Source organism: Ascaphus truei, chromosome 5, assembly GCF_040206685.1.
Source record: "Ascaphus truei isolate aAscTru1 chromosome 5, aAscTru1.hap1, whole genome shotgun sequence".
Taxonomy (NCBI): Eukaryota; Metazoa; Chordata; class Amphibia; order Anura; family Ascaphidae; genus Ascaphus; species Ascaphus truei.
The window spans coordinates 277,320,678-277,341,692 of record NC_134487.1 but is presented as its reverse complement, the minus strand read 5'-3'; the positions used below and the strand labels follow the sequence as shown (position 1 = coordinate 277,341,692).

Here is a 21,015-nt window from a genome sequence, read left to right as displayed (position 1 = left end):
TGCTTTTGGATTGGACTTCCCACAACGGTAATCCTTCGGTATCGGAGCAGCCGTGGTCGCGTTCCGCAGCTTATTGGAGACACGGGGAGATATAGCACCAAATTCTGCCAAACTGTGCAGAAAAAGCCCCTTCCAATCAGATGTGCAGGCTTTCTAACCCCTTCTTTCATGTCCAATCCGTGCAGAAAAGGCTCTTTTGGAAGTGGACTTACTCCGGCTCTGCAAATACGATTGGTTTGAGCAAAAAGGCGCACATTTTTTGACACCTCACTGGAATTCTCGTAGCTCAGTTTACTGCAAAACGTAAAACCGCTCACGGGAGACAAGAGAGCCTCAATAGATGCGGATTTGCATAACTTAAAGCCACACAACCTATTACAGGCCTACAAAACATTAACTGACTTACTTTATGTGTTATTAAGTATTCCTCTTGTAATTTGTGACATTCTACACTACAGTGGGACTCACGAGGTACATTGTCCAAATAATTGGGACCCTTATAGTAATATCAGTACACAACAAAAAAGAACATAGAAAGTATGATCATCCCAAATAATATTAATAGTAATATCAATTAATAGTATAATTAATGATAATTTAAATTATTATCACTAGTAATAGTAATAATATAACAAAAATACCGGTAATGTAAATAATTATATTAATTACATATTTATCTTGTAAAGCACTTACAGTGCACACCGTGCTGTATGTATAATTTTTTGCAGGCGCATGTCCCTGCACTATAGCGGTTTACATTTTTTGGAGGTTAGATAAAGTGACTTGCCCAAGGTCACAAGGAGCTGACAACAGGCAGGCTCCTCTGCAGTGCACCACAGTGATGGGAATCACCTGTGTAGTCATTAACAGCCACATACAGTATCCTAATTAGCTGCCTGTTGACACCCCCCCCCCAGCAAACACTGACGTCATAAACTAAACTCTGCATTTTTGTGCCAATATGGAACACTAATGTTTATAATTGCCAATCGAAAAAGCATTTGTTTAATAGTACAACTGGCATAGTCGTTTAACCTTCTGTAGGTGTTCATTAACCCCCAAACAAAGTAGAAAAACCTTATTGGTAACAATCGTTGCATATACTACATGTATATTGTTGTTTGCTATCCTGCAGGTTGCACGTTATTTTAGAAGATTTTCAGACCACGTCTTTCAACCTAATACATAATTATGTTGCACGTTCTGTTTATGTACAAGGGGAAAACGTCTTAATAGTTAACATTTTTATAAGGAAAATGTGTAACTGATTTGTATTTTTACTTATTTAGGACAATGTTCACAATGGTGGGTGGGCAAATTCATCTTAAACATGTCATGTTGAGGATTGACATTCAGTACATGTTACCCACATATTTTTGGATTCATTTTGTGATTGATTTTTAATGCAGTCTTAATTGTAAGTATAAAATTATACCAACTCTTAATTTATATAGCTACAAATAGCCCCTTGCTCAGCGTCAGTGAAACAATGTTGTGTAATAAGAGAGGTGCGCACTGGCATAAGGTTCATAGGCACATACAGATGCAGCGGGCATTATTCGATCATTTCTCGGCGGATCATTTCTTCCGTGAAGACTGTCAATCACATTTCTGTGATTACTGTGATTTGTTTGGGTGCAGTTCTGCGTGTTTCCGCCAGATGGCAAAAGTGAATCCCTTTGCACAGGGCAACCAGTAAATTGTGTGTAGTCAATTTGCAGGTGTTTAAAAACTAGATAAAAAGAGTGGCCACTACAGTCATCCATTGTAAATTGACCTTGGTCGCTGAAGACGTTATCCAATTTAGACGTTTCAAAATTAAAATCTCCACAGTATACACAATGCTTGTCCCGTTATTCTACATTGCTATCCCTGCACTTGGTGAATGGACATCATGTCAAGTTCTTGTACCAAACCACAATGTATTTATGCATTTCTCATATTTTCTGCAATTAATGCTGGTACAGATAAGAAAGTGACTTTAGCAGAGATATACCACTATATGATTGAAAAATATGAATTCTTCAAATTTTCACCGAACCAACATGGCTGGAAGCATTCTATAACGCAAACTTTAACTAATGAGGATTGCTTTTTTTTGCACAGCCCCTCCTCTGGGAGATACAAGAGGATATTGGTCCGTGCTACCAGCTTTTGCCGGTATGTTTGCTCATGGCGACTTCAAAATAAGAAAGGTCCGGTTTCATCCATTTAAGATTCGAACAGTATGTACTTCCCAACCCTGCATTGTACAGGTACCAACCCCGGCTTCCCAATACTAATACTGCAATAACGGGATGACCGTGACTGAAAACCTGGTGAACCGCAATCCTTGCTACCTGGCCCCGCCTGATTACCAGCTTCAGCAGGCACCTGTCAACTATAATGCTGATTACATGAGCACAAAGCTGTACACCCCTGACATTGGGTCATCTCCACCCGGTTGGCAAGGTATATAATGAAGATACATATAATGCAGACTACATGAGTAACCCCAACTTGTATGCACAATACACCTCTGACATTGGCTCATCTCCACCCAGTTTGCAAAGTTTATAATGAAATTAAATATAATTAAATCACGCGAAGCCTCCATAATAAACTTACAGTACCTTCCCTTCCAGCAACACGTCATCATGGTAACCCGGCATCAAATTACCATGGCAAGTGACGTCACATGACCTTGTGCATCATTTGACGCCAGGGCCGAGCAGGGGGGGGTGGCACCAGGCGCCGAGGAGAGCAGCCTGGTATAGTGTACTGTATGCCTGCAATAGCCCGTCAATGCTTGTACACATGCACACTATAGCGTGACTTGACACATGCGCAGGTTTCTCCACACGCAGCCTGCGCCCCCCCTACATAATCTTGCACCCCCCAGTTTGCATACCGCTGCCCTAGTAGATGCCATTTTGCCGTATCTCTTTTTAATTTATCTCTTTGCCGTATTTCTTATTAGATACTTTATTTTATATGATTTCTGTAGGAAATCCAACCGAGGCGAAGAACTTAATCAGTTCTGTTGCTACAACTTTAGCAGATGTTGTTCTTCAGGGAACCGCTTCCGGGTACAAGGTAGGATAATCTACTATGATGGGTATGTATGTATTGATATTCTCTAGGGGACCTACCATGTCAACACCAATCCTTTCTAAAGGGATTCCCACTATTGTCATCGGTAGCAAATTAGCTCTTATTTTTCCCTTTGGGGCAACTACCTGGTGTAAGAGAAACTTCAACTATATAATACTCAAGAATCAGGTTTGCCGTTCATAACTTTATTTCTTCAATCAGCTCATGGTGTTTTAACATGGATACAGCATATAAGATACTTCTGTTTGATGTAACAAGTATCTAAGAAGGCAGTGACTTATGCCTGCGACAGCTACTTTTTATACGCTTAGATCAAAGAGGTATAAATCACTGTCTTGGCTAACTCACTTTTGCCAACTAAATTCCGTACTTGTTTACATACTTGTTGTTCTGTTATTGTCATCAAGTTCCTTATTTTAAGAACTTTAGGAATTTGCAAAAACAAGTCTTATCATTAAAATGTGCGTCATGCTGCTGGTTTCAAGTTGTCCTCAATAACATTGTATCTTATTAGTTTCAAACTGCCCACAAGATTCCTTATGAGAAAAAACTATTTAAAACATCTTAACCTATTGAGCGCTGAATATATATATTACAGATGAAACAGACGTTATTTGAACAAATTATGGCGCCGTTTTCATGTGTGCTGCTGTACTCCATGCGACATTAATGCCGCCCATCTCCCAGGTATACGTGTTTATCGCGGTTGCTTTGTTTGAATTTCAAGGATTGTGTGCAATTAAATGAATTAATTGTAATATGTACAGTACTGTGCTACTGTGTCATTTTCAGGTGTTTAAAAGCCAGAACACTAAAATGCCATTTTATGCACTCGCCTGCACTCGCGTCTTAAGATGGTACGGTTGGAAGGAATCCCACACCATGACATGGTATTCCGAGGTATACACCGCGTGGTGTTTCAATAACGGCCGCTGCATGTGTATATTATATATTGATTGCTATCCTACAAAATATAGATAATATATAGGCACACAATAATATATCAATCCCCTCTTTGATACTTGGAAGTATCATTTTGATAACCTGATCTTGTCATTTAAAAAATCAAATCTATACTCAGCATTGGCTATATCTTCATTCAATTTCCTAATTGTTCTAAACAGAATAATACAACATATAATGAGTACTAAGATTAAAATAGCAATTATTAGCAGAGGATGGGTCATCCAGTGTAACACTCCTTGGATAGGAGAAGGCATTTTTCCTCCGAACCATCTCTGCCACCAGGACGTATTTTCTTCACTTTAGTCCTTTTTTGATCATAGTTAATGTCCCATCTACAATCTCTAATTGCATAAGTGAAGTATGAAATGATTTGGATAAATCTGTGAATATCTGTTGTAATTTTGAATGATTTCTTAGTTCATTATAAAATTATTTTCTGTATCCCAATACCACTGGACATACATACCTCTGGTAGTTTGTCAATGTAAAATTTACAGTACTAGGTATCATTGGTTTTCTGAATACATAACACCATTGTGATTATACATTTTAACTTCAATAACAGATCTCTTAGTACAGTAGTTTCCTTGAGTCAAATGCATGGTAACCAAAGAATTTGCACTATGTATGGGGACATCCCTCATAAAATGATTCCAACATACCTTTCCATCATTGAGTATTTAACTCAACTGAATAGGAATAGGATCTACATGTAATAAACAAGTATTCTGACCTTCCCAGCACCAGTCAGTTACCTGTTTAATTTTGCATCATACCCTAGGAACTGTGTATTGAACAATTTGCCTTTAATCCTACCTTTAGTGTGCCAGGGATAGCTTTGACACTTAATATAACATGGTTTACCTTGTTCCCTCTCAGCTTCCATTATTATATCACCAAAACATCTACAGTGTTCCAATATTTAACGGTACTGCTACTTGAAGCAAACATCCTTCTCCTGGCCTTACTATATTTTCCTGAGTGGAATTCCGTACCTTAAGGGTTGTCACATCTTTTCGTATATCCAAATCTTTCATAATAGTATTGTCAGATAATACTGCCATACATTTTACTGTATTAATAAATACCATACCTTTTATTTTCCATTTTAACCAACCATTCCGATCAGTATGAACTAGTACAACATTTTCTACTTCTGGTGACCACCTTGATTCATCATTTTTCATTTTATACCCCATATTTTGAGGAAGGGTATAGAAATTTGGAACCCTTCTAGATGGATGCCATGTGTAACTATTAATTGTTGCTAAACACTTTGTTCCTTTAATTTGATTTGTTATATGCCTTGCTCCTGTTATTTATGATGGCATTATTATACTATAGTACTATATAACATCTGGCATTCCTATTCTGATGTTACCTGTACATCAATAGTTAATGTATTATACATATTGCTGGGTACCAAACAATTTACTTGAGAATAATAGTCTGCCCAAATTTTAGTATTTGTTTTTTCCATGTTTAACCTGATTATCACTAATTGTGTTCTATTAAATCTCCAACATTCCATATTATTTACTCTTACTACTCCCTGTATTATTTGATAAACTCCTCCTATCCTTCGGCAAAACCGGGTATCATGGCTATTATCACTTAAAACACACTCATAAGGATATTGCATACATTTAACAAGATTACAGTCGTTTGTTTTTCACGATCCATTGCTGTCTCCAAGAAGCTACGGTACAGAAAATAATAATAAATATCATTGTTCTGTACACTGAAATCCCTCCGTTCCAGATCTTTCGTCGTCGTGCTTCTTTCCTGAGTAAAAGTTTATTTGAAAGGGGTTCACCCGAACATTGTTCTGAATCAGGTATTGACCATACCCTTCCTGTATCATGGATGCTTCATATCCAACTAGTCGTACAGTCAATCCTCCAATGTTAAAAGACATCTGTAACATAAAAAACTGAACAGTACCATTGTCCTTTAACCTTTAGAACTAGCTTGCACTGATCAATGTGTACTAACATTGAAGCATTTGTTTGGGTTTGGCATTAACACGTTGTATTTGCAGAACAGTTTGACCCATCTTCTTGAGAATAATATAAGGTCCTTCCCAACCAGCATACCATGGGCCATCTTTCCCGAAGTTTTTACCATACAGTAACTTTCATTCCTGGAAGAAACATATAAGATGGATTTACCTTTGCATCCCCTTTTTCTGTAGGGGCCATGTTTTCTGCTGCAAAATGTAATAGTTTAGCTAACTGATCTTGCAATATAGACAATCATTGAGTATACTCGGTGGCCATTTTTAATGGTCCCAAAACTTGAGATTCTGATGGAAAAACTAGAGGCATCCACCTTCCAGTCATTAACTCATGAGGGGTTAACTGCGTTTTCGTATTGGGTGTTGCTCGAATAGACCTAATAACTCCTGGTAAATGATTAACATTGGGTTAACCATATTCTGCTAGCATCTTTTTAAATCTTGATTTCAATTTCCTATTCATCCTTTTATCTATCCCAACTGACTGTGGATGATATATGACATGAAACCGCTGCCAGATCCCCAGCAGAGAACACAAATATTAATAACAGTATTGCAGAATTTCTTTAACATTTCTGAAAGGACTCTCTTTACTGAATATTTTAATAATTACCAATCATAACTAATCATAACTATCATAAATATATCTATTATATCCCCCCCAACAAACATGTATATTCTATAATCATGTTTGTTGTAGTAAGATACAAATTTTTCCTGCAACTGTTTTTGTAGGTGCTGTAACTCCAAATCTCTTTTTAATTGCTGCTGCTCAAAAATCAGACAAGACCGGTTCATTTACAAAACAAACAGTTTCCTGACATGAGTCTGAAAAGAAAAACCTTAATAACAAAAAAAAAACGGAACAAAAACATCTCTAAAATCTTCCCACTAAAACTAAATAAAACTGAATCTTAACAATTAATAACTATTTATTTCTAATATAAAAATACTTTTCTAACTATTCCTTCCATATAAACCTTTGAACACAAGAACAAATTCACTCATCTTAGTAGTATCCTGGCCACGGATAGCTATCAATATAAGGAACTTGTTTTTTGCACAATCTTTCTCTGCTTACCACGCTATGCTGAGATGGGTGTCATTAATATAAAAGATGTCAAAAATCTTTAAAACAAAAAATTATTCCTAGAAAAACTACATGGTAATGTTAAACTTCTACAGTGATTCCATAATCTGACCTTACTCTGTATCACTGTTTTTTAATAATATGTTTAAAAAAAAAAAAAAAAAACATTGGCATAAAATTTGGACTTATTGCCATTTGTCTTTAAACTTCTCTATATTTCAGCAAAATAAAATACTTTATTTAAAACTTCTACTTTCTTTTGTTCATGTCCATAGATCATCCATATATTATAACATAGTATCTCCCAAATCTAGGGGTACAAAAACCCATACTAAAATCTGGTAAAAATATACTGATGAGCTACACAGTACAATCATTTAAACAGCGTGCAAAAGAATCTTAAAATAATATTCCATACCTCTACTAGGTATTTCATATACTGTGCTGCCCTGTAGAACACAGACAATATCTTTGCACAACTGCCAAATTGCAAACATTTTCTTTTAAAATATTACATTAATGGACTTAAAATGCAATACTACATATGTTCATTTTAACCCTTATTCTTCGATTTGTAAATCATTAAATGTTAGAGTGACATAAAAACATTTCACTCCATGACATATAATAATTACTACAGTATAATCTTTCTAAAACAAAAACACAAACAAAAAACATTTGAAAGGATGTCCCCTTCTTCTTTCTTAGCGCAGAACACAGAATTATAAGACAACCAGAAATTATACTCTTCTGATTTTGTAGCCAAATTATTACATATGATCCTAAAAAATTATACCTTGTCATTGATACCACAATCTATACTAAACAATAGTATGTCTCTACACTCTTGTTGAGAAAAACAAAACAAAAAACTGTTTGATTCTTTTTCCTGCACAAAAAAACCTAATTTAATAAGAATTTCCTTTTTCATTCTTATAATTATAACTAATCTGAATACTTTCATAATATGCATTCATTTGTTTAAAAAAATAATCGAAAACAACTTTTTTGAATTTGAGCAAACTTCTTCCTGAGTCAATGTTCCGACTGTGAAGCGTGTAGCTGCTTGCATTCCTGTGTAAGGGCAGGAGCACACGTGGCGCTCTGCGGAGCTGCGTACACGTGTGCGTACGCCTCCGTCTGCTGGGCAATGGGTGAACATCCCCAGTCGACGGAATGATCCGCGAGCAGGCGGGGGGAGCGAGCGGGGAGGGGGAGCGGGCGGGCGGGGGAGCAAGCAATGGCGGATAAATAAATAATATAATAATAAATATGGAAGAATAAATAAATGAAATAATAAACCCCGTCCCCCCCCGTCACCTGTCCCCCAGCAATTTCAGCAGCCAATCAATGAAAACGTCTGGACATTGATTGGCTGCTGAAACTGGCGTCGCGCTGTGGCAGCCTGGAATCACACTTTTGAAAGACTCCAGCTACAGCAGCGTCGACGACGCCGTGCTTTGCAGCCAATGGTAGTTTTAACAATGAACACTACCATTGGCCGCCAGGGGTCGGTGACAAAAGCGCATGCGCACGAAAGCACGCACACGTCGTGTAGAGCTGTGTGTGCTCCAGCCCTAACTCTCAATGAAGCTTTCAGTGTAGCTTTCAGTGAAGGGTGGAGAGGGAGGAGGCTATGTGCTGCAGTGAGTTGCAGGAGGGAGAGAGCTGAATTGATTTTTTTGTTCAGTATCAATCCCTACCTTTCATTTTCCTTGCAATTCCTTTATATTTCTGCTAATCTCTTCTCCAGCTTCTCTTTCCATAAAGCATACTCTTTATATTGTTTTCCTGATACAGTTCTAGGAACCCTAACACTGCACATTGCTTACAATTTAGGTCAATTTCACATGTCCTATCCTGACATTTAACTATTATCCTTTCTTCATCATGTATCAAGACCTGCTTGTTCACAAGCTCAAACTTTCTTTTATCTTTAAACATTTCAAACTTCCTTCCTTCTACTTCTTTGATCCTGTCTAGGACAAACAACAAATAATCATCCCAAATATCCAATGGAATACCCCCCGAGATGTTGGTATCCAATGAATAAGTGGAGGCTTTCCTCTTAAGACAGTCCATTTTTAAACAACAATCAATATATGGACTTACAAAAAAACTTTCAATATCATTATCGTGACTACCTTCTTTCAAATATGTAAGTAATGAAAAACATACCATTACAGGTTGTCAGAAGTAGAGGTGACTCCTCTATATCACCCCTTTTTCCTATATTCTTGCTCTGAGAACCCCGTGTTTTTCTGAGCCCGTCAAGTGAAGTAGCCAGCCAACCTGGGTGCTGATCCTGTCTCCCTTCGTGGTCTTTAGTACTTCTGATAATTATGGACGTCCTTTCTTTATCCTCACGGTTAACCAAAATTTTTCCTCCTGAACTGGAACCGATATCTTAGAAGTCTTTCAATTCTGGATCAGCATGAGCAAAGTTGACAACCTGGAATAAGGTATAGAGAAACAACTCTATTTTTGGGAGACACGATAACTCACCACCTTTAGATGTTAGTCCGTGCGTGCATTCTCCACCATTATGTTACAAATACTCAGGAATCAGGTATGCGGTTCAAATCTTTATTTCTTCAACGAGCTCAGTGTTTTTAGCATAGATACAGCATATAAGATACTTCCTTTCGATGTAACAAGCATCTAAGAAGGCAGTGACTTATGCCTTCGACAGCTACTTTTTATACCCTTAGATCAAAGAGATATAAATCACTGTCTTGGCTAACTCACTTTTGCCAACTAAATTGCGTGCTTGTTTACATACTGGTTTTTCTGTTATTGTCATCAAGTACCTTATTTTAAGAACATTAGGAATTTGCAAAAACAAGTCTTATCATTAAAATGTGCGTCATACTGCTTGGTTCCAAGTTGTCCTTGATATTAATAAAATTGTATCTTATTATTTTCTAACTGCCCACAATATTCCTTATGGAGAAAAAAAAAACAATTTAAAACATCTTAACCTATTGAGTGCTGAATATATATATTATATTATTTATTGATTGCTATCCTACTAAATATAAATATATAGGTATACAATAATATATCACCTGGCACTCTCAGCATGAAGAACCGTTAATCGCAACCTCTTTATAATTTCCAGGCTAGAAGAACCATGCAAGTAAGCTTGCTAAGAGTTTCTCCCTTCCCAGATGATTAGAACATGGAAGAGTATACGCTAGGTGTAACACCTTGTTCCGGTACGAAACAGGAATTAAAAATTGCATTTGTTCCTCTTTGGTTTGCTCACCTTTATTTTCTCGATATAAGAGAGGGATAAGCGAGGGAAAATATTTGCCAATTGGTGTTTTATTATTTACTTGTTTACCACTGCCACCTGATCATACACCCGGCTCTAGGAATTGCCATTCCTTTGCTCCACTAGAAAGATTGAGAAACCGGTTAACATCTCCGCCTCTACCAAGGGAGTGTTATTTATTCACCGTTCTCCACGGTTAATACACATTGTAAAGTATGTGCAATATTCATTTTAGATTCTCATTGTGCGGAATCATACCTTTTTTGGGCTGTTTGTTTGATATAGAGATTGCTACTGTATATAGTTATGTAGTCATTCAAGAGATGTCTGTGAAGATTTTCTGTATGAACATCCTCTGTCCAATGAGAGGAGAGTTTAAAGTATTTAAGAGCAGTTTGATAGCTGAGGAGGATACTCTTTTATGAAGCCATAGAGTGAGTGTACCAGACCACGTCTAGGAAGAGGAGAGAGCGACGCGTTCTCCTTTGTAGGCGAACATCCGGTGATCCAACGCTGGAGTGCGGAGACGTCACTGTGGGACGCCGATGTCCATGAGAGAAGGAGAGACGATGAGCGTGAGAAACCTCCGATCTCACAGAGAGCATTGCTGATTTGATATATGTTTTAAAGAATATACACAATGTGAGTGTTCATTTTTAAAGTGTTTACAATATATAACGAACCGTTTGTACCGCCTTCACTATTGTTCTCTTTTCTCCACCTCCCCTAGGAAAGGTCCCTAAATCCCCAGACTACTTTCACAGAAATTTGCCACAGTTCTGGAGATGTCTGTAAAATGTGGGAATATGTGAGTAAGACTAATATCACCAGGTTATAAGAATATTCCTTAGTGATTTATTGCACTATATTTTGTCCTATTACGTCTATTTTTTTTGGTTATCACTTTGCGCTCCCCTCATCTGGACCACGAGAGAACTTTGGAAGAATTGGTGGAACAGGGTTTGAGCAGCAATTTGTATTTACTTTATATAAAAGTTGTTGTGCGCCATTATCGCAGTGCACTGTGTATTTAATGGTATGTCCTATTTGGGATTAGATTTCACTCTATACATTTTTTATATATGGACTTGATAAATTATATTTTGTTCTCATTCTGAGGACGCATTGTCTAATTTCTTAAGTAGTTTAAATAGTGAGGAGAGCCATGTGTAACACCTTTTTGCACCTTTGATATTTCTAGGCCTGAACCAGGAAGGAAATAACTCTTAAAGAGCCAATCAAAGCAATTTTTTTTTTTTACATTTTTGTTTTCATTTTTTAAATACAGGAAGGAAGCAGGGGTCTCCGGTGCTGAACCCCATTAATTTCAGCTCCAGGACCCCCCTACTTCCAGATATAGAGATCTCAAAATGGGGTGCTGGTAGCCACTCCAGAGTTCACTATACAGTATGTCTGCTTTTCAGAGCCTGTGGGCCAATAGGAAGCCATGATGTCATCAGGTTTGTCTTCCTATTGGCCCATGTGACAAAAAGACTGAAAACTGCAGGAGATACCAGCACCACCTTCGGAGACAAGTATCTCCAGAAGCAGGGGGTCCCCAGAGCTGAAATGAATGGGTTCCGCTCCGAACACCCCCTGCTTCAATCCTGAATTAAAAAAAATGAATTTTAGTTGTTAACAACTCATTAAAAAATTCAGAATAAAAGCCCAATATCACAGGATATGTCAAGATAGGAGAAAGGAAGAGGCACACAAATTGTAGTGGAATCAAATGATTTCAAATGTATTGATGCATCAGAGCTAACAATAGTAACGTTTCATGACAAGCAGTTCCTTCCTCAGACCAAACACCTCTCCTATCTTGCTATTACTTTGGATCCAGCTTTGGGACGCCTGGATCAACGGAAGGTGAGCACCAAATGTAAACTCCTTAAAAAAAAAAAAATTCTTTAAAACAGTGGTGTGCCACCTATAATCTCCTTTGTATCACAGGATATGTCAGCTCTTTGCTGACCCCCACCAGATTAGACCACTAATGCTCGCCCACAGTCACTTTTTCAGTAGCACTTTTGTACGCTTTGATATCACCATGTGCACATTCTATATATATCAGGCCTCTAAATTTTTCTGCAGTAGTCAATTCTTTCCGCACTACTGTTTGACTACAGCCAGAATCCACTAAATCCTTTACAGTTCCTTCTGTTTAGGGGTACTAGGAACTTGGTTCTGGCTGGTTGCATTTCCCTTTTCAGGGTTGTATAGTAACAAGCATAATTACAGTCCATTTTTGGACATGACCAAGCCAACATATTATAGGGTTTTTGATGGTCCCTGGTTCCCTTCCCCCTTCTTCCGCTTTACCCATAGTTTGGATTTCAACTGGGACTCCTTGGGAAGCCCACCAGAGGCCTCTTGTCTACTAGACACTTCATCCAGTAGAGGGTGTTTGTTTGTTCCCAGAGCCTTTTCCGTCATTTCTCCTAAAAAAAAAACCCTACACTTCCATAATACAGGTCTTCAGGACTGGAGTTTGTCTCCTATTGGTTGATCTCCATAGTGGTGCACAGAGGGAAGAGAAGGATGAGAAACCTTTGTCTGGTGAGTTGTAGAAAGGCAGTGGGCCATAGCAGACTATTAATATTTAAGGTAGCCTAGGCTACCCAGCAATAACCAGGAGGGTGAACTGGAAGCGCAGCCGCAGACCATAGGTTGCGTCTGAAACTGGTGCACGTGCCGCCAGATGCTCCGGCGCGCATGCACGCAGTGACGGGCCGTAGCCTAAAGCCTGAACACCAAGCAAGTAGCACTGATACCTACTGCGGATATGCGTACAGTGTGTGTGCTTGTATGTAACTACTATGGGTGTATACTAATGTGGCTATGTCAGTAAATGTGTGTGTAATTCTGTATTTACTATATGAATATCAGTTTAAATGTATAGGTCTATGTGTCAGTGTGTGTCGTGTAGGTGTACAGTGTCTGTGTAAATGTGATTTGTGCATGTACACTGTCAATGTGTGTGTCATGTATGTGTAAATCTGTATGTCAGTCACAGTATATATATCAGTGTACTGTTGTGCACAGTACATGTCAATATGTGTATCTCATGGTGCATTCACAATACATATATACTGTAAGTGTATGTATTCTTATCACTGTATATTTATGTGTGTGTGCACCGTATGCATGGCAGCGTATGTGTAATCGATGTGTGCATGTGTCACATTACTGTATGTATGTGTGCAGTGGGAGTGACCAGTCCAGTCAGCACTATTTGATAAGTTATCAGTTCTTGCTGGGTCTCCCAAGACACTCTGTCTCTGCCAGTGGTAATGATGTGTGTCCACTGCAAGGAGCTGCTCTGCACTGCCATCCTGCTGCTCTGCTCAGGTGAGAACTCTGACCTGAATGTGCTTTGTGCAGCTCTGTGTCTGAAAAGTCTAATAGCATCAGCTTTACCGTCTTCACCAAATGACTCAATTTTTGTCGCATTTAACTATTTGACAATGTTAATACAGTATCTCTGTCTCTCATTTCTTTTCATAGAAAGAGTAAAAAGGTGCTAGAGGTGCTTCATGGCTGGGCTGAAATGATGCTATTTGCATTATCTGATGTTCATACATTTTTTTTTCTTTATTTATACTGTAAAGCAAATAAGAAACGGTGTAAATGTGCTTTATCAATAGGCACAGTGCAAAATGAAGCAATCTATGTCCTGTTTGTGTTCGAAGCTTTGTTGACACCCTTGTAAATTAAACCCAAATTATTGATTTCTTGACTAACTGTTCTGATGTATATTATTAGCACATTGCTATGCCAGACATATTAAGAGGCAGTTAAGTGGTAATAAGGTTTAGAAAAAAAACACACTTATTATTCACAATGCTACAATTAGGTTCTTTAATATGGAAGGGAGAGCATTTTGTTTAGTTATACCAGCACGGTTTGGTTCAGTCGAAAGGTAATCAGTAGGGAATGTAAAAGGCGATATATGCCTCTTGATGGCAATGGATTTACAGTACCAGGAATGGATGGCTAAATTAGAAAGTAGATTAAAGGGTATCATCTTACTGCTTAGACCAGGGGTGGGCAATTCCAGTCCTCAAGGGCCACCTACAGGTCAGGTTTTCAGGATATCCCTGCACAGGTGGCTCAGTCTAAGACTGCACCTGTGCTGAAGCAGGGATATCCTGAAAACCAGACCTTGAGGACTGGAGTTGCCCATCCCTGGTTTAGACATTCAGTACCAGTGGAGGGGTCTTGTTTCTCCTTATAATGGTCTGGTTGAGGATATAAGCTGAGCTGCACTCCTATAAACCAGATATGAAACATATTGTTCAAAATTATCACGGTCAGGAGTACTACAGTATAACCCAGCTGTCTTTGTATATCTTTTTGAAGTTTAGGACAGGCAAATCTATAGAGATAGGGTTATAAAACTAAGATTGGCAGGGCTGACCCTAGTAATGATAAATCTAGTGGTAATCTACTATGTACACAGCAGCGTGGATTGTATCATCTCTATTGTCCTTTTATAACGATGCCTTGACAAACACTGCTTGGCACTATATACCTGAAATCAAGGCATTGATGATTAGATGCAGCCCTGAACATATTAATAGTAAAAGATAAAGAACCTCCAACATAAAGAGGGCTACACGTTATTATTATTGTTTTTTTGCAGGGACAGTGCAAGGGTATTCGTCACCCTAGGCGAACCTTTAACCCGGCGTCCCCACCACCCCCACTGAACTTTCAGATAAAAAATAAATAAAAGTGTTATTATAGCCCCGTTATCGCTCCCCTCATCCTCCCTTGTCTCACCCCCACTCCTCCTCTGACCCCCTCTCACTCCTCCTAAATCTCCTCCATCCTTCTCCTCAATCACACCCTCCACCTCCTCAATCACCCCACTACTCCTCCTCTTTCACCCCCTCCTCCTTCTCTTCCTATCTCACCCCTCCCCCACCTCCTATCACCCCCTTTGGAATGCCTACCTGGCTTCAGTGGAGCAGGGCAGCAGAGGAGGATGGCGGGTGGGTGACAGTAGGAGAAAAGGACAGAGGAGGAGGACAACGGTGGTGGGAGAAGAGGACGGAAGATGGCAGGAGCAGAGCAGGGAAGCAGAGGAGGAAGATGGCAGGAGCAGAGCAGGGAAGCAGAGGAGGAAGATGGCGGGAACCGGCTGTGGGAGAAGAGGGCTGAGAACCGCAGAAGCAGATCATGATGGCTGGAGAGGAGTTTCGCTGTAGCAGCAGAAGACACCCGAAGTCAGTGAAGACTTCGGTGTCAGACCAGTGGGGCGCTCTCCTCCCTGCCCATCCTCCTCTGCCGCGATCCTCAGTCCTCTTCTCCCTGCTGCCGTTATCCTCCTTTGCCGCCATGCTGCGCTCCTGCCATCCTCCTCCTGTCCTGTGTCGCCCACCGTTCTCCTCCTCTGCTGCTGCCCTGCTCTTACCACACTCTTCCACCACCACTCCCACCACCCCTCAAAATGCGCTGCCCTAGGTGACCGCCTAAGTCGCCTAGTGGTTGTACCGGCCCTGTTTATTTGTAATGTGGTAACATATTCCGCAGTGCGGTACAAGCACAAAGCCATTGCCATACATTTAAAGGGCTTCAGTCACCTGGTTACTCTCAGGGCTTTTCTTTCTGACTCTTGTAGTTAAATATCACCATAAATATGCAATACCAAAAGCATTACCTTATAAAACTTACCCACACTTACTGTATGAAATGTAAACATACACTCTTGTTCTGGTCTGTGTGGATGCTATATACATATCCAAGTACTTTTATTCTAAAACCAAAACTCCTAAATTGACACTAGATCCTCTTTGCTGGGACCCTAAAGGATGGTTCAGAACAGCGGTTTCACCAACTTCCCTTTTCTGCTCCATTGCTCAGACGTTGACCGGAGAGCTGTGGTCTGCCAGGCGACAACCATTTGAAATCTTTCCATTTAGATTGACAGAAAGTAGACCTCTGTGAAAATAACTGAGGAGCCCTGTTTCTTCTTATTATCAATTGTGCATGGACAATTGAGCACAAGCAACCACATGCCCCAAGAAGACAGTGTGTTATTAGATACACAGGAAGGTCTATATTTGGTATGCACAACTGGGCTCTGGGGGATGTGGCAAATTCACATTTGAGGTTTGTGGAATCTTTCACTTTTTGGAACAGTCAAAAGGGCAGCAATAGTTAAAGGAAGTGAATGTGCTGAACCGCCTTTTCCTACCCCTCTGTAACCTCGGGGGGAAGTAGCATTGCATTGGGATGAAAGTCAAATGTACCAGGATTCTGCTATCTTTGTCAATTTTGTTCATGCGCTCTTAGTTTCCTGTTTTTTTTAGCAAGCTCATGTTAGTAGCCTAGGTCATCTATCTTAAGCAATTGTTTTGACTTCTTTCTATTATGTCGTTAAGTGTATTGGGTCCAACCAAGGGGCACTGTGTGCTTTTGTGTATAGGGTCCAACCAACTTTGCAAGGTGCACTGTGTGCTTTTGCTATCCAGAGTTTTAGCATCCTCTGTTATAGTCCTGTAAATACAGCAGCTACATTTGCAGGGCTTTTTCTGCGGCATTTACAGAGATGCAACGCACAGAAGCAAAAAAATACAGTACACAAGCATACAGGCCTACCCCGGTTTAAGGACACTCACTTTAAGTACACTCGCGAGTAAGGACATATCGCCCAATAGGCAAACAGCAGCTTGTGCTTGCGCCTGCCAGCAAGTCCTGAACTGCAATACCGGCTCCCTACCTGTACCGAAGCTGTGCGTAAGCGGGGAGACTATAGAGCCTGTTACACATGCGTTATTTACATCAGTTATGCACGTACAGTATATGACGATTGCAGTACAGTATATGCATCGATAAGTGGGAAAAAGATAGTACTTCACTTTAAGTACATTTTTGCTTTACATACATGCTCTGGACCCATTGCATACGTTAATGCGGGGTATGCCTGTATTCACCTTCAAAGGTTATGCATATGCTTTATGTACCGGATGGTATGGAATACTTTGCTTCTGCATATGCGTACACATTGATTCAATTTTGCAATGGACAACATGTCTGATTAGCATGCAAATACTCTGTTATCAACTTTATTCCGCATATCGGTTTTTAGAACATACTAAACTATTTAACCAGTACATATAGTGGGTACTTTATGGGCAAGAGAACATATGCCCAAATTCACTACTTGATGCTAGACTTTAACACACATTCATTTGAGACAGTGGGGCCTATTCTAGTAGCTTCGATAACCAACTCATCGAGGATTTTCTCGCAATTTATGGCTTCTGGGCAAAACTAACGCGCGGGAGCTGTTGGGAAGCGCAAACTCGCATTTTTTATAAATTCATGCTATTCTAGTAGTCTTGATAATCTCATCGGGGCTCTGATATTGCGGTTTTATCAAAGATTCTTCTTGCCTGCAAAGGCTGGTGAAAAGGGATGTGAGAGAGGGACTTAGGAAAAAAAATGCATTTTCCTGCATCGGATTGATGCCGGGGGTCTCAGGAGCTGATGCACCAGCACCGGAAATCCCCGGCATTAATCCGGTGCAATAAAAATACATTTACAGGCAGCTTCATAACTATAGTGGCTAACCGCTAAGGCAATGAAGGGGTTAACTACCAGTGCCAGGTTTATTGTGAGTAACTGGGGTGGGTGCAGGTGGTATTTGGCCCATGGTGGGCCATGCAATGTTTAAATGTCCTGCGTCACGTGACCGGGACATTTAAACACATAGGACATACTGGCACCCAATAACGGGGCCTGCATCTCAGGAATCAGGGGGTCCCCGGACCTGAAATCAACGCGGTTCTGCTCCGGAGACCCCCTGCTCACGCACAGAGGTATAAAAAAAATATTAAAACACTGCGATCACCTACGAGAGCTGTGCAGGGAGAGGTGGCTCTTCCTGTGCAGATCAGACTGCGAGCAAATCGCAGGCAGAAGAACTTAGAAAAAAATCTCAGGTGACTTTGCTGCTACATCGAACAGTTTGAGCATTTCCCTATCGCACGGCTTGAGAAGGGGTTCAGATTCTTTCTGAATACCGTGATAACTGAAATGACAAACCGTTGGGCGAGAACATGCCAAACCTTGCGATGCAGCAGCAAACTCATCAAACCTACTAGAATAGTCCCCCGTGAGTGACTGGATTTGTTTACTTATGGAGGCTGATATTAAAAGCAATTCATTTTGTATGTTGAGTGCATTGGGTATTAATGAACATGTACAATTTTTGCTTAATAACAACACCCTCTGGTCACTGTCTCACGGATACACCACCTCTTTGTATCTGATTTTTCTTTCTCTTTCTTCTACAGTAGTCCCTTTGGCATGTGGATTTGTGGTGAAAGGAGTGGAAGGCCGTTCTGTTACTTTACCTTGTACCTACAAAGTTACAAACGCCAATGACATCACGACCATGTGCTGGGGACATGATAGCTGCCCCAACTCGAAATGCAATCAGCCTCTCATCTGGACAGATGGGCTTCAAGTGACCTGGAGGGAATCTCAACGCTACCAGTTGAATGTGGACATTTCCACGGGTGATGTGTCTTTAACAATCCTCAATCCAAGCCTGCAGGACCAAGGGGCTTACTGCTGTCGTGTAGAGCATCAGGGCTGGTTCAATGACATGAAACTCAACATGCAGCTGAAGCTGGACAGAGGTACCTACTGTATATCTATATATACATTACTAACTTTAATCAATGTGCTTTGGAGCTGCTCTAGATACGTGATAGGCGTGGGGTTTTTGTCCGTTGCTAATAACTTTCTGTGTGCTTTTGGAAATGTTCTATTACAGGCTTTGGGTCTTTTTAAATACACATTTAAATACAATAAATACAGCTAGGAAAAAAATATTTGTTGGTGATCTGCTTTAAAGAGCATCACATGGATTATTATATTTGTAAAGCGTAGTACAGTGGGAGGTACAGAGTGACATCAATCACATAAACAGAGTGACATACAAATAAGGACAAACGAGCGCAAACAGATACCGAAGGTTATGAGGGCCCTTTGTATGAGAGTTTACAATGGAGGGAATAAAGAGCAATACTCAAACAAAAAGTAAAGTGGCTGCTCAATGTGGGATGGAGTACAGTAAGTCTCAATATAAACCTGACATTTTTCAATTAATTTTTCTCAAACATCCAGGGGGAGCATAAGGGGAAAGAAATACAAATTTAAGTGCAGACGTTTCTATAAAGTAGAATGATATTGTCTTGGCTCGTATAAATGTGTTACTCACAAGATGTATGAGTTAATCAGGCAATTGGCAAATTGGGTTGCCACCCATCTGTGATCTGGACCCCCCTTGTTAGAGATACCGTCAGCAGGATGATGTATATATAATAGAGAGAGAACTACATAGTGCGATCAAAAAGGTACAACTTTATAATTTAAAAAAACGGGTCAATAAAATGCGCACTTACAATGTGCCAGTAAAAATCATGCATGTATCTCACAAATGGAGAAAATGGAAGCTCCCCGAACTGCTCACCGCCTCCCTCGGGTGTTTGGCTGGCTTTCTCTCACGGATCTGTGTGCCGGTTTCAGAGCCTCCCTCACGGCGCCCGTCCAGGAAGATGACGTCACGGCTGCAGAGTTGGTCAGCTACGGGTCGCGTTTGAGTCCAAAATTGGTGTACCAATTTTGGACTCAAAGAGTGTACCAATTTTGGACTCAAACGCGACCCGTAGCTGACCAACTCTGCAGCCGTGACGTCATCTTCCTGGACGGGCGCCGTGAGGGAGGCTCTGAAACCGGCACACAGATCCGTGAGAGAAAGCCAGCCAAACACCCGAGGGAGGCGGTGAGCAGTTCGGGGAGCTTCCATTTTCTCCATTTGTGAGATACATGCATGATTTTTACTGGCACATTGTAAGTGCGCATTTTATTGACCCGTTTTTTTAAATTATAAAGTTGTACCTTTTTGATCGCACTATGTAGTTCTCTCTCTATTATATATACATCATCCTGCTGACGGTATCTCTAACAAGGGGGGTCCAGATCACAGATGGGTGGCAACCCAATTTGCCAATTGCCTGATTAACTCATACATCTTGTGAGTAACACATTTATACGAGCCAAGACAATATCATTCTCCTTTATAGAAACGTCTGCACTTAAATTTGTATTTCTTTCCCCTTATGCTCCCCCTGGATGTTTGAGAAAAATACTTGAATCTTTGGAACCCGTGAAACAGGTCCCACCAGTGAGGTTTGAGCTGGGTGGTTGGACTTTAATCATCATACATCACATTTCATAGATTTATTCACAATTGTTATTATTTATAGTTGTTTGCGCCTTATATCACTTATTTCACAATACATTTTTCAATTAATGACAACTCTCTGCTGTCTGTCCTTCAACCAGTTTTCAATTCAGGTGCAAATATTTTTACCGAGTCCAATTTGCTTTATTTTGTACACTAACCTCTAGTGTGTAACCATATCAAAAGCCTTTGCAAAATGTAAGTAGACCACATCAACTGCATTACCCTGGTCTAAATTCCTACGTACGTCCTCAAAGAAACTAATAAGGTTAGTTTGGCATGACCTATCCTTCATAAATCCATGCTGA

General features: G+C 40.0%; 1 protein-coding gene and 1 long non-coding RNA gene across 6 annotated transcripts in view; one reads left to right on the top strand and one right to left on the bottom strand.

Annotated features, from left to right (window-relative positions):
• Positions 1–3,262: 3,262 nt before the first annotated feature.
• On the bottom strand, positions 3,263–9,863 carry LOC142495984 (uncharacterized). Its single transcript, XR_012801877.1, has 2 exons — positions 9,345–9,863; positions 3,263–6,202 (listed from the first exon to the last, which is right to left on the bottom strand). It is a non-coding gene; the product is annotated as an uncharacterized LOC142495984 (long non-coding RNA).
• A 1,309-nt stretch (positions 9,864–11,172) lies between these two features.
• Positions 11,173–21,015, top strand: part of LOC142495980 (uncharacterized) — a 45,460-nt gene continuing 35,617 nt past the window's right edge. For 3 of the 5 annotated variants that reach the window (XM_075602172.1, XM_075602170.1, XM_075602168.1), the window contains exons 1-2: positions 13,694–13,794; positions 18,750–19,097. In XM_075602172.1, the coding sequence (XP_075458287.1) occupies positions 13,737–13,794; positions 18,750–19,097 (406 nt within the window). In that variant the 5' untranslated portion in view covers positions 13,694–13,736. Of the gene's footprint in view, positions 11,252–13,692; positions 13,795–18,749; positions 19,098–21,015 lie in introns of those variants that run through there. The other 2 variants (XM_075602173.1, XM_075602169.1) reach the window with 2 other exon arrangements.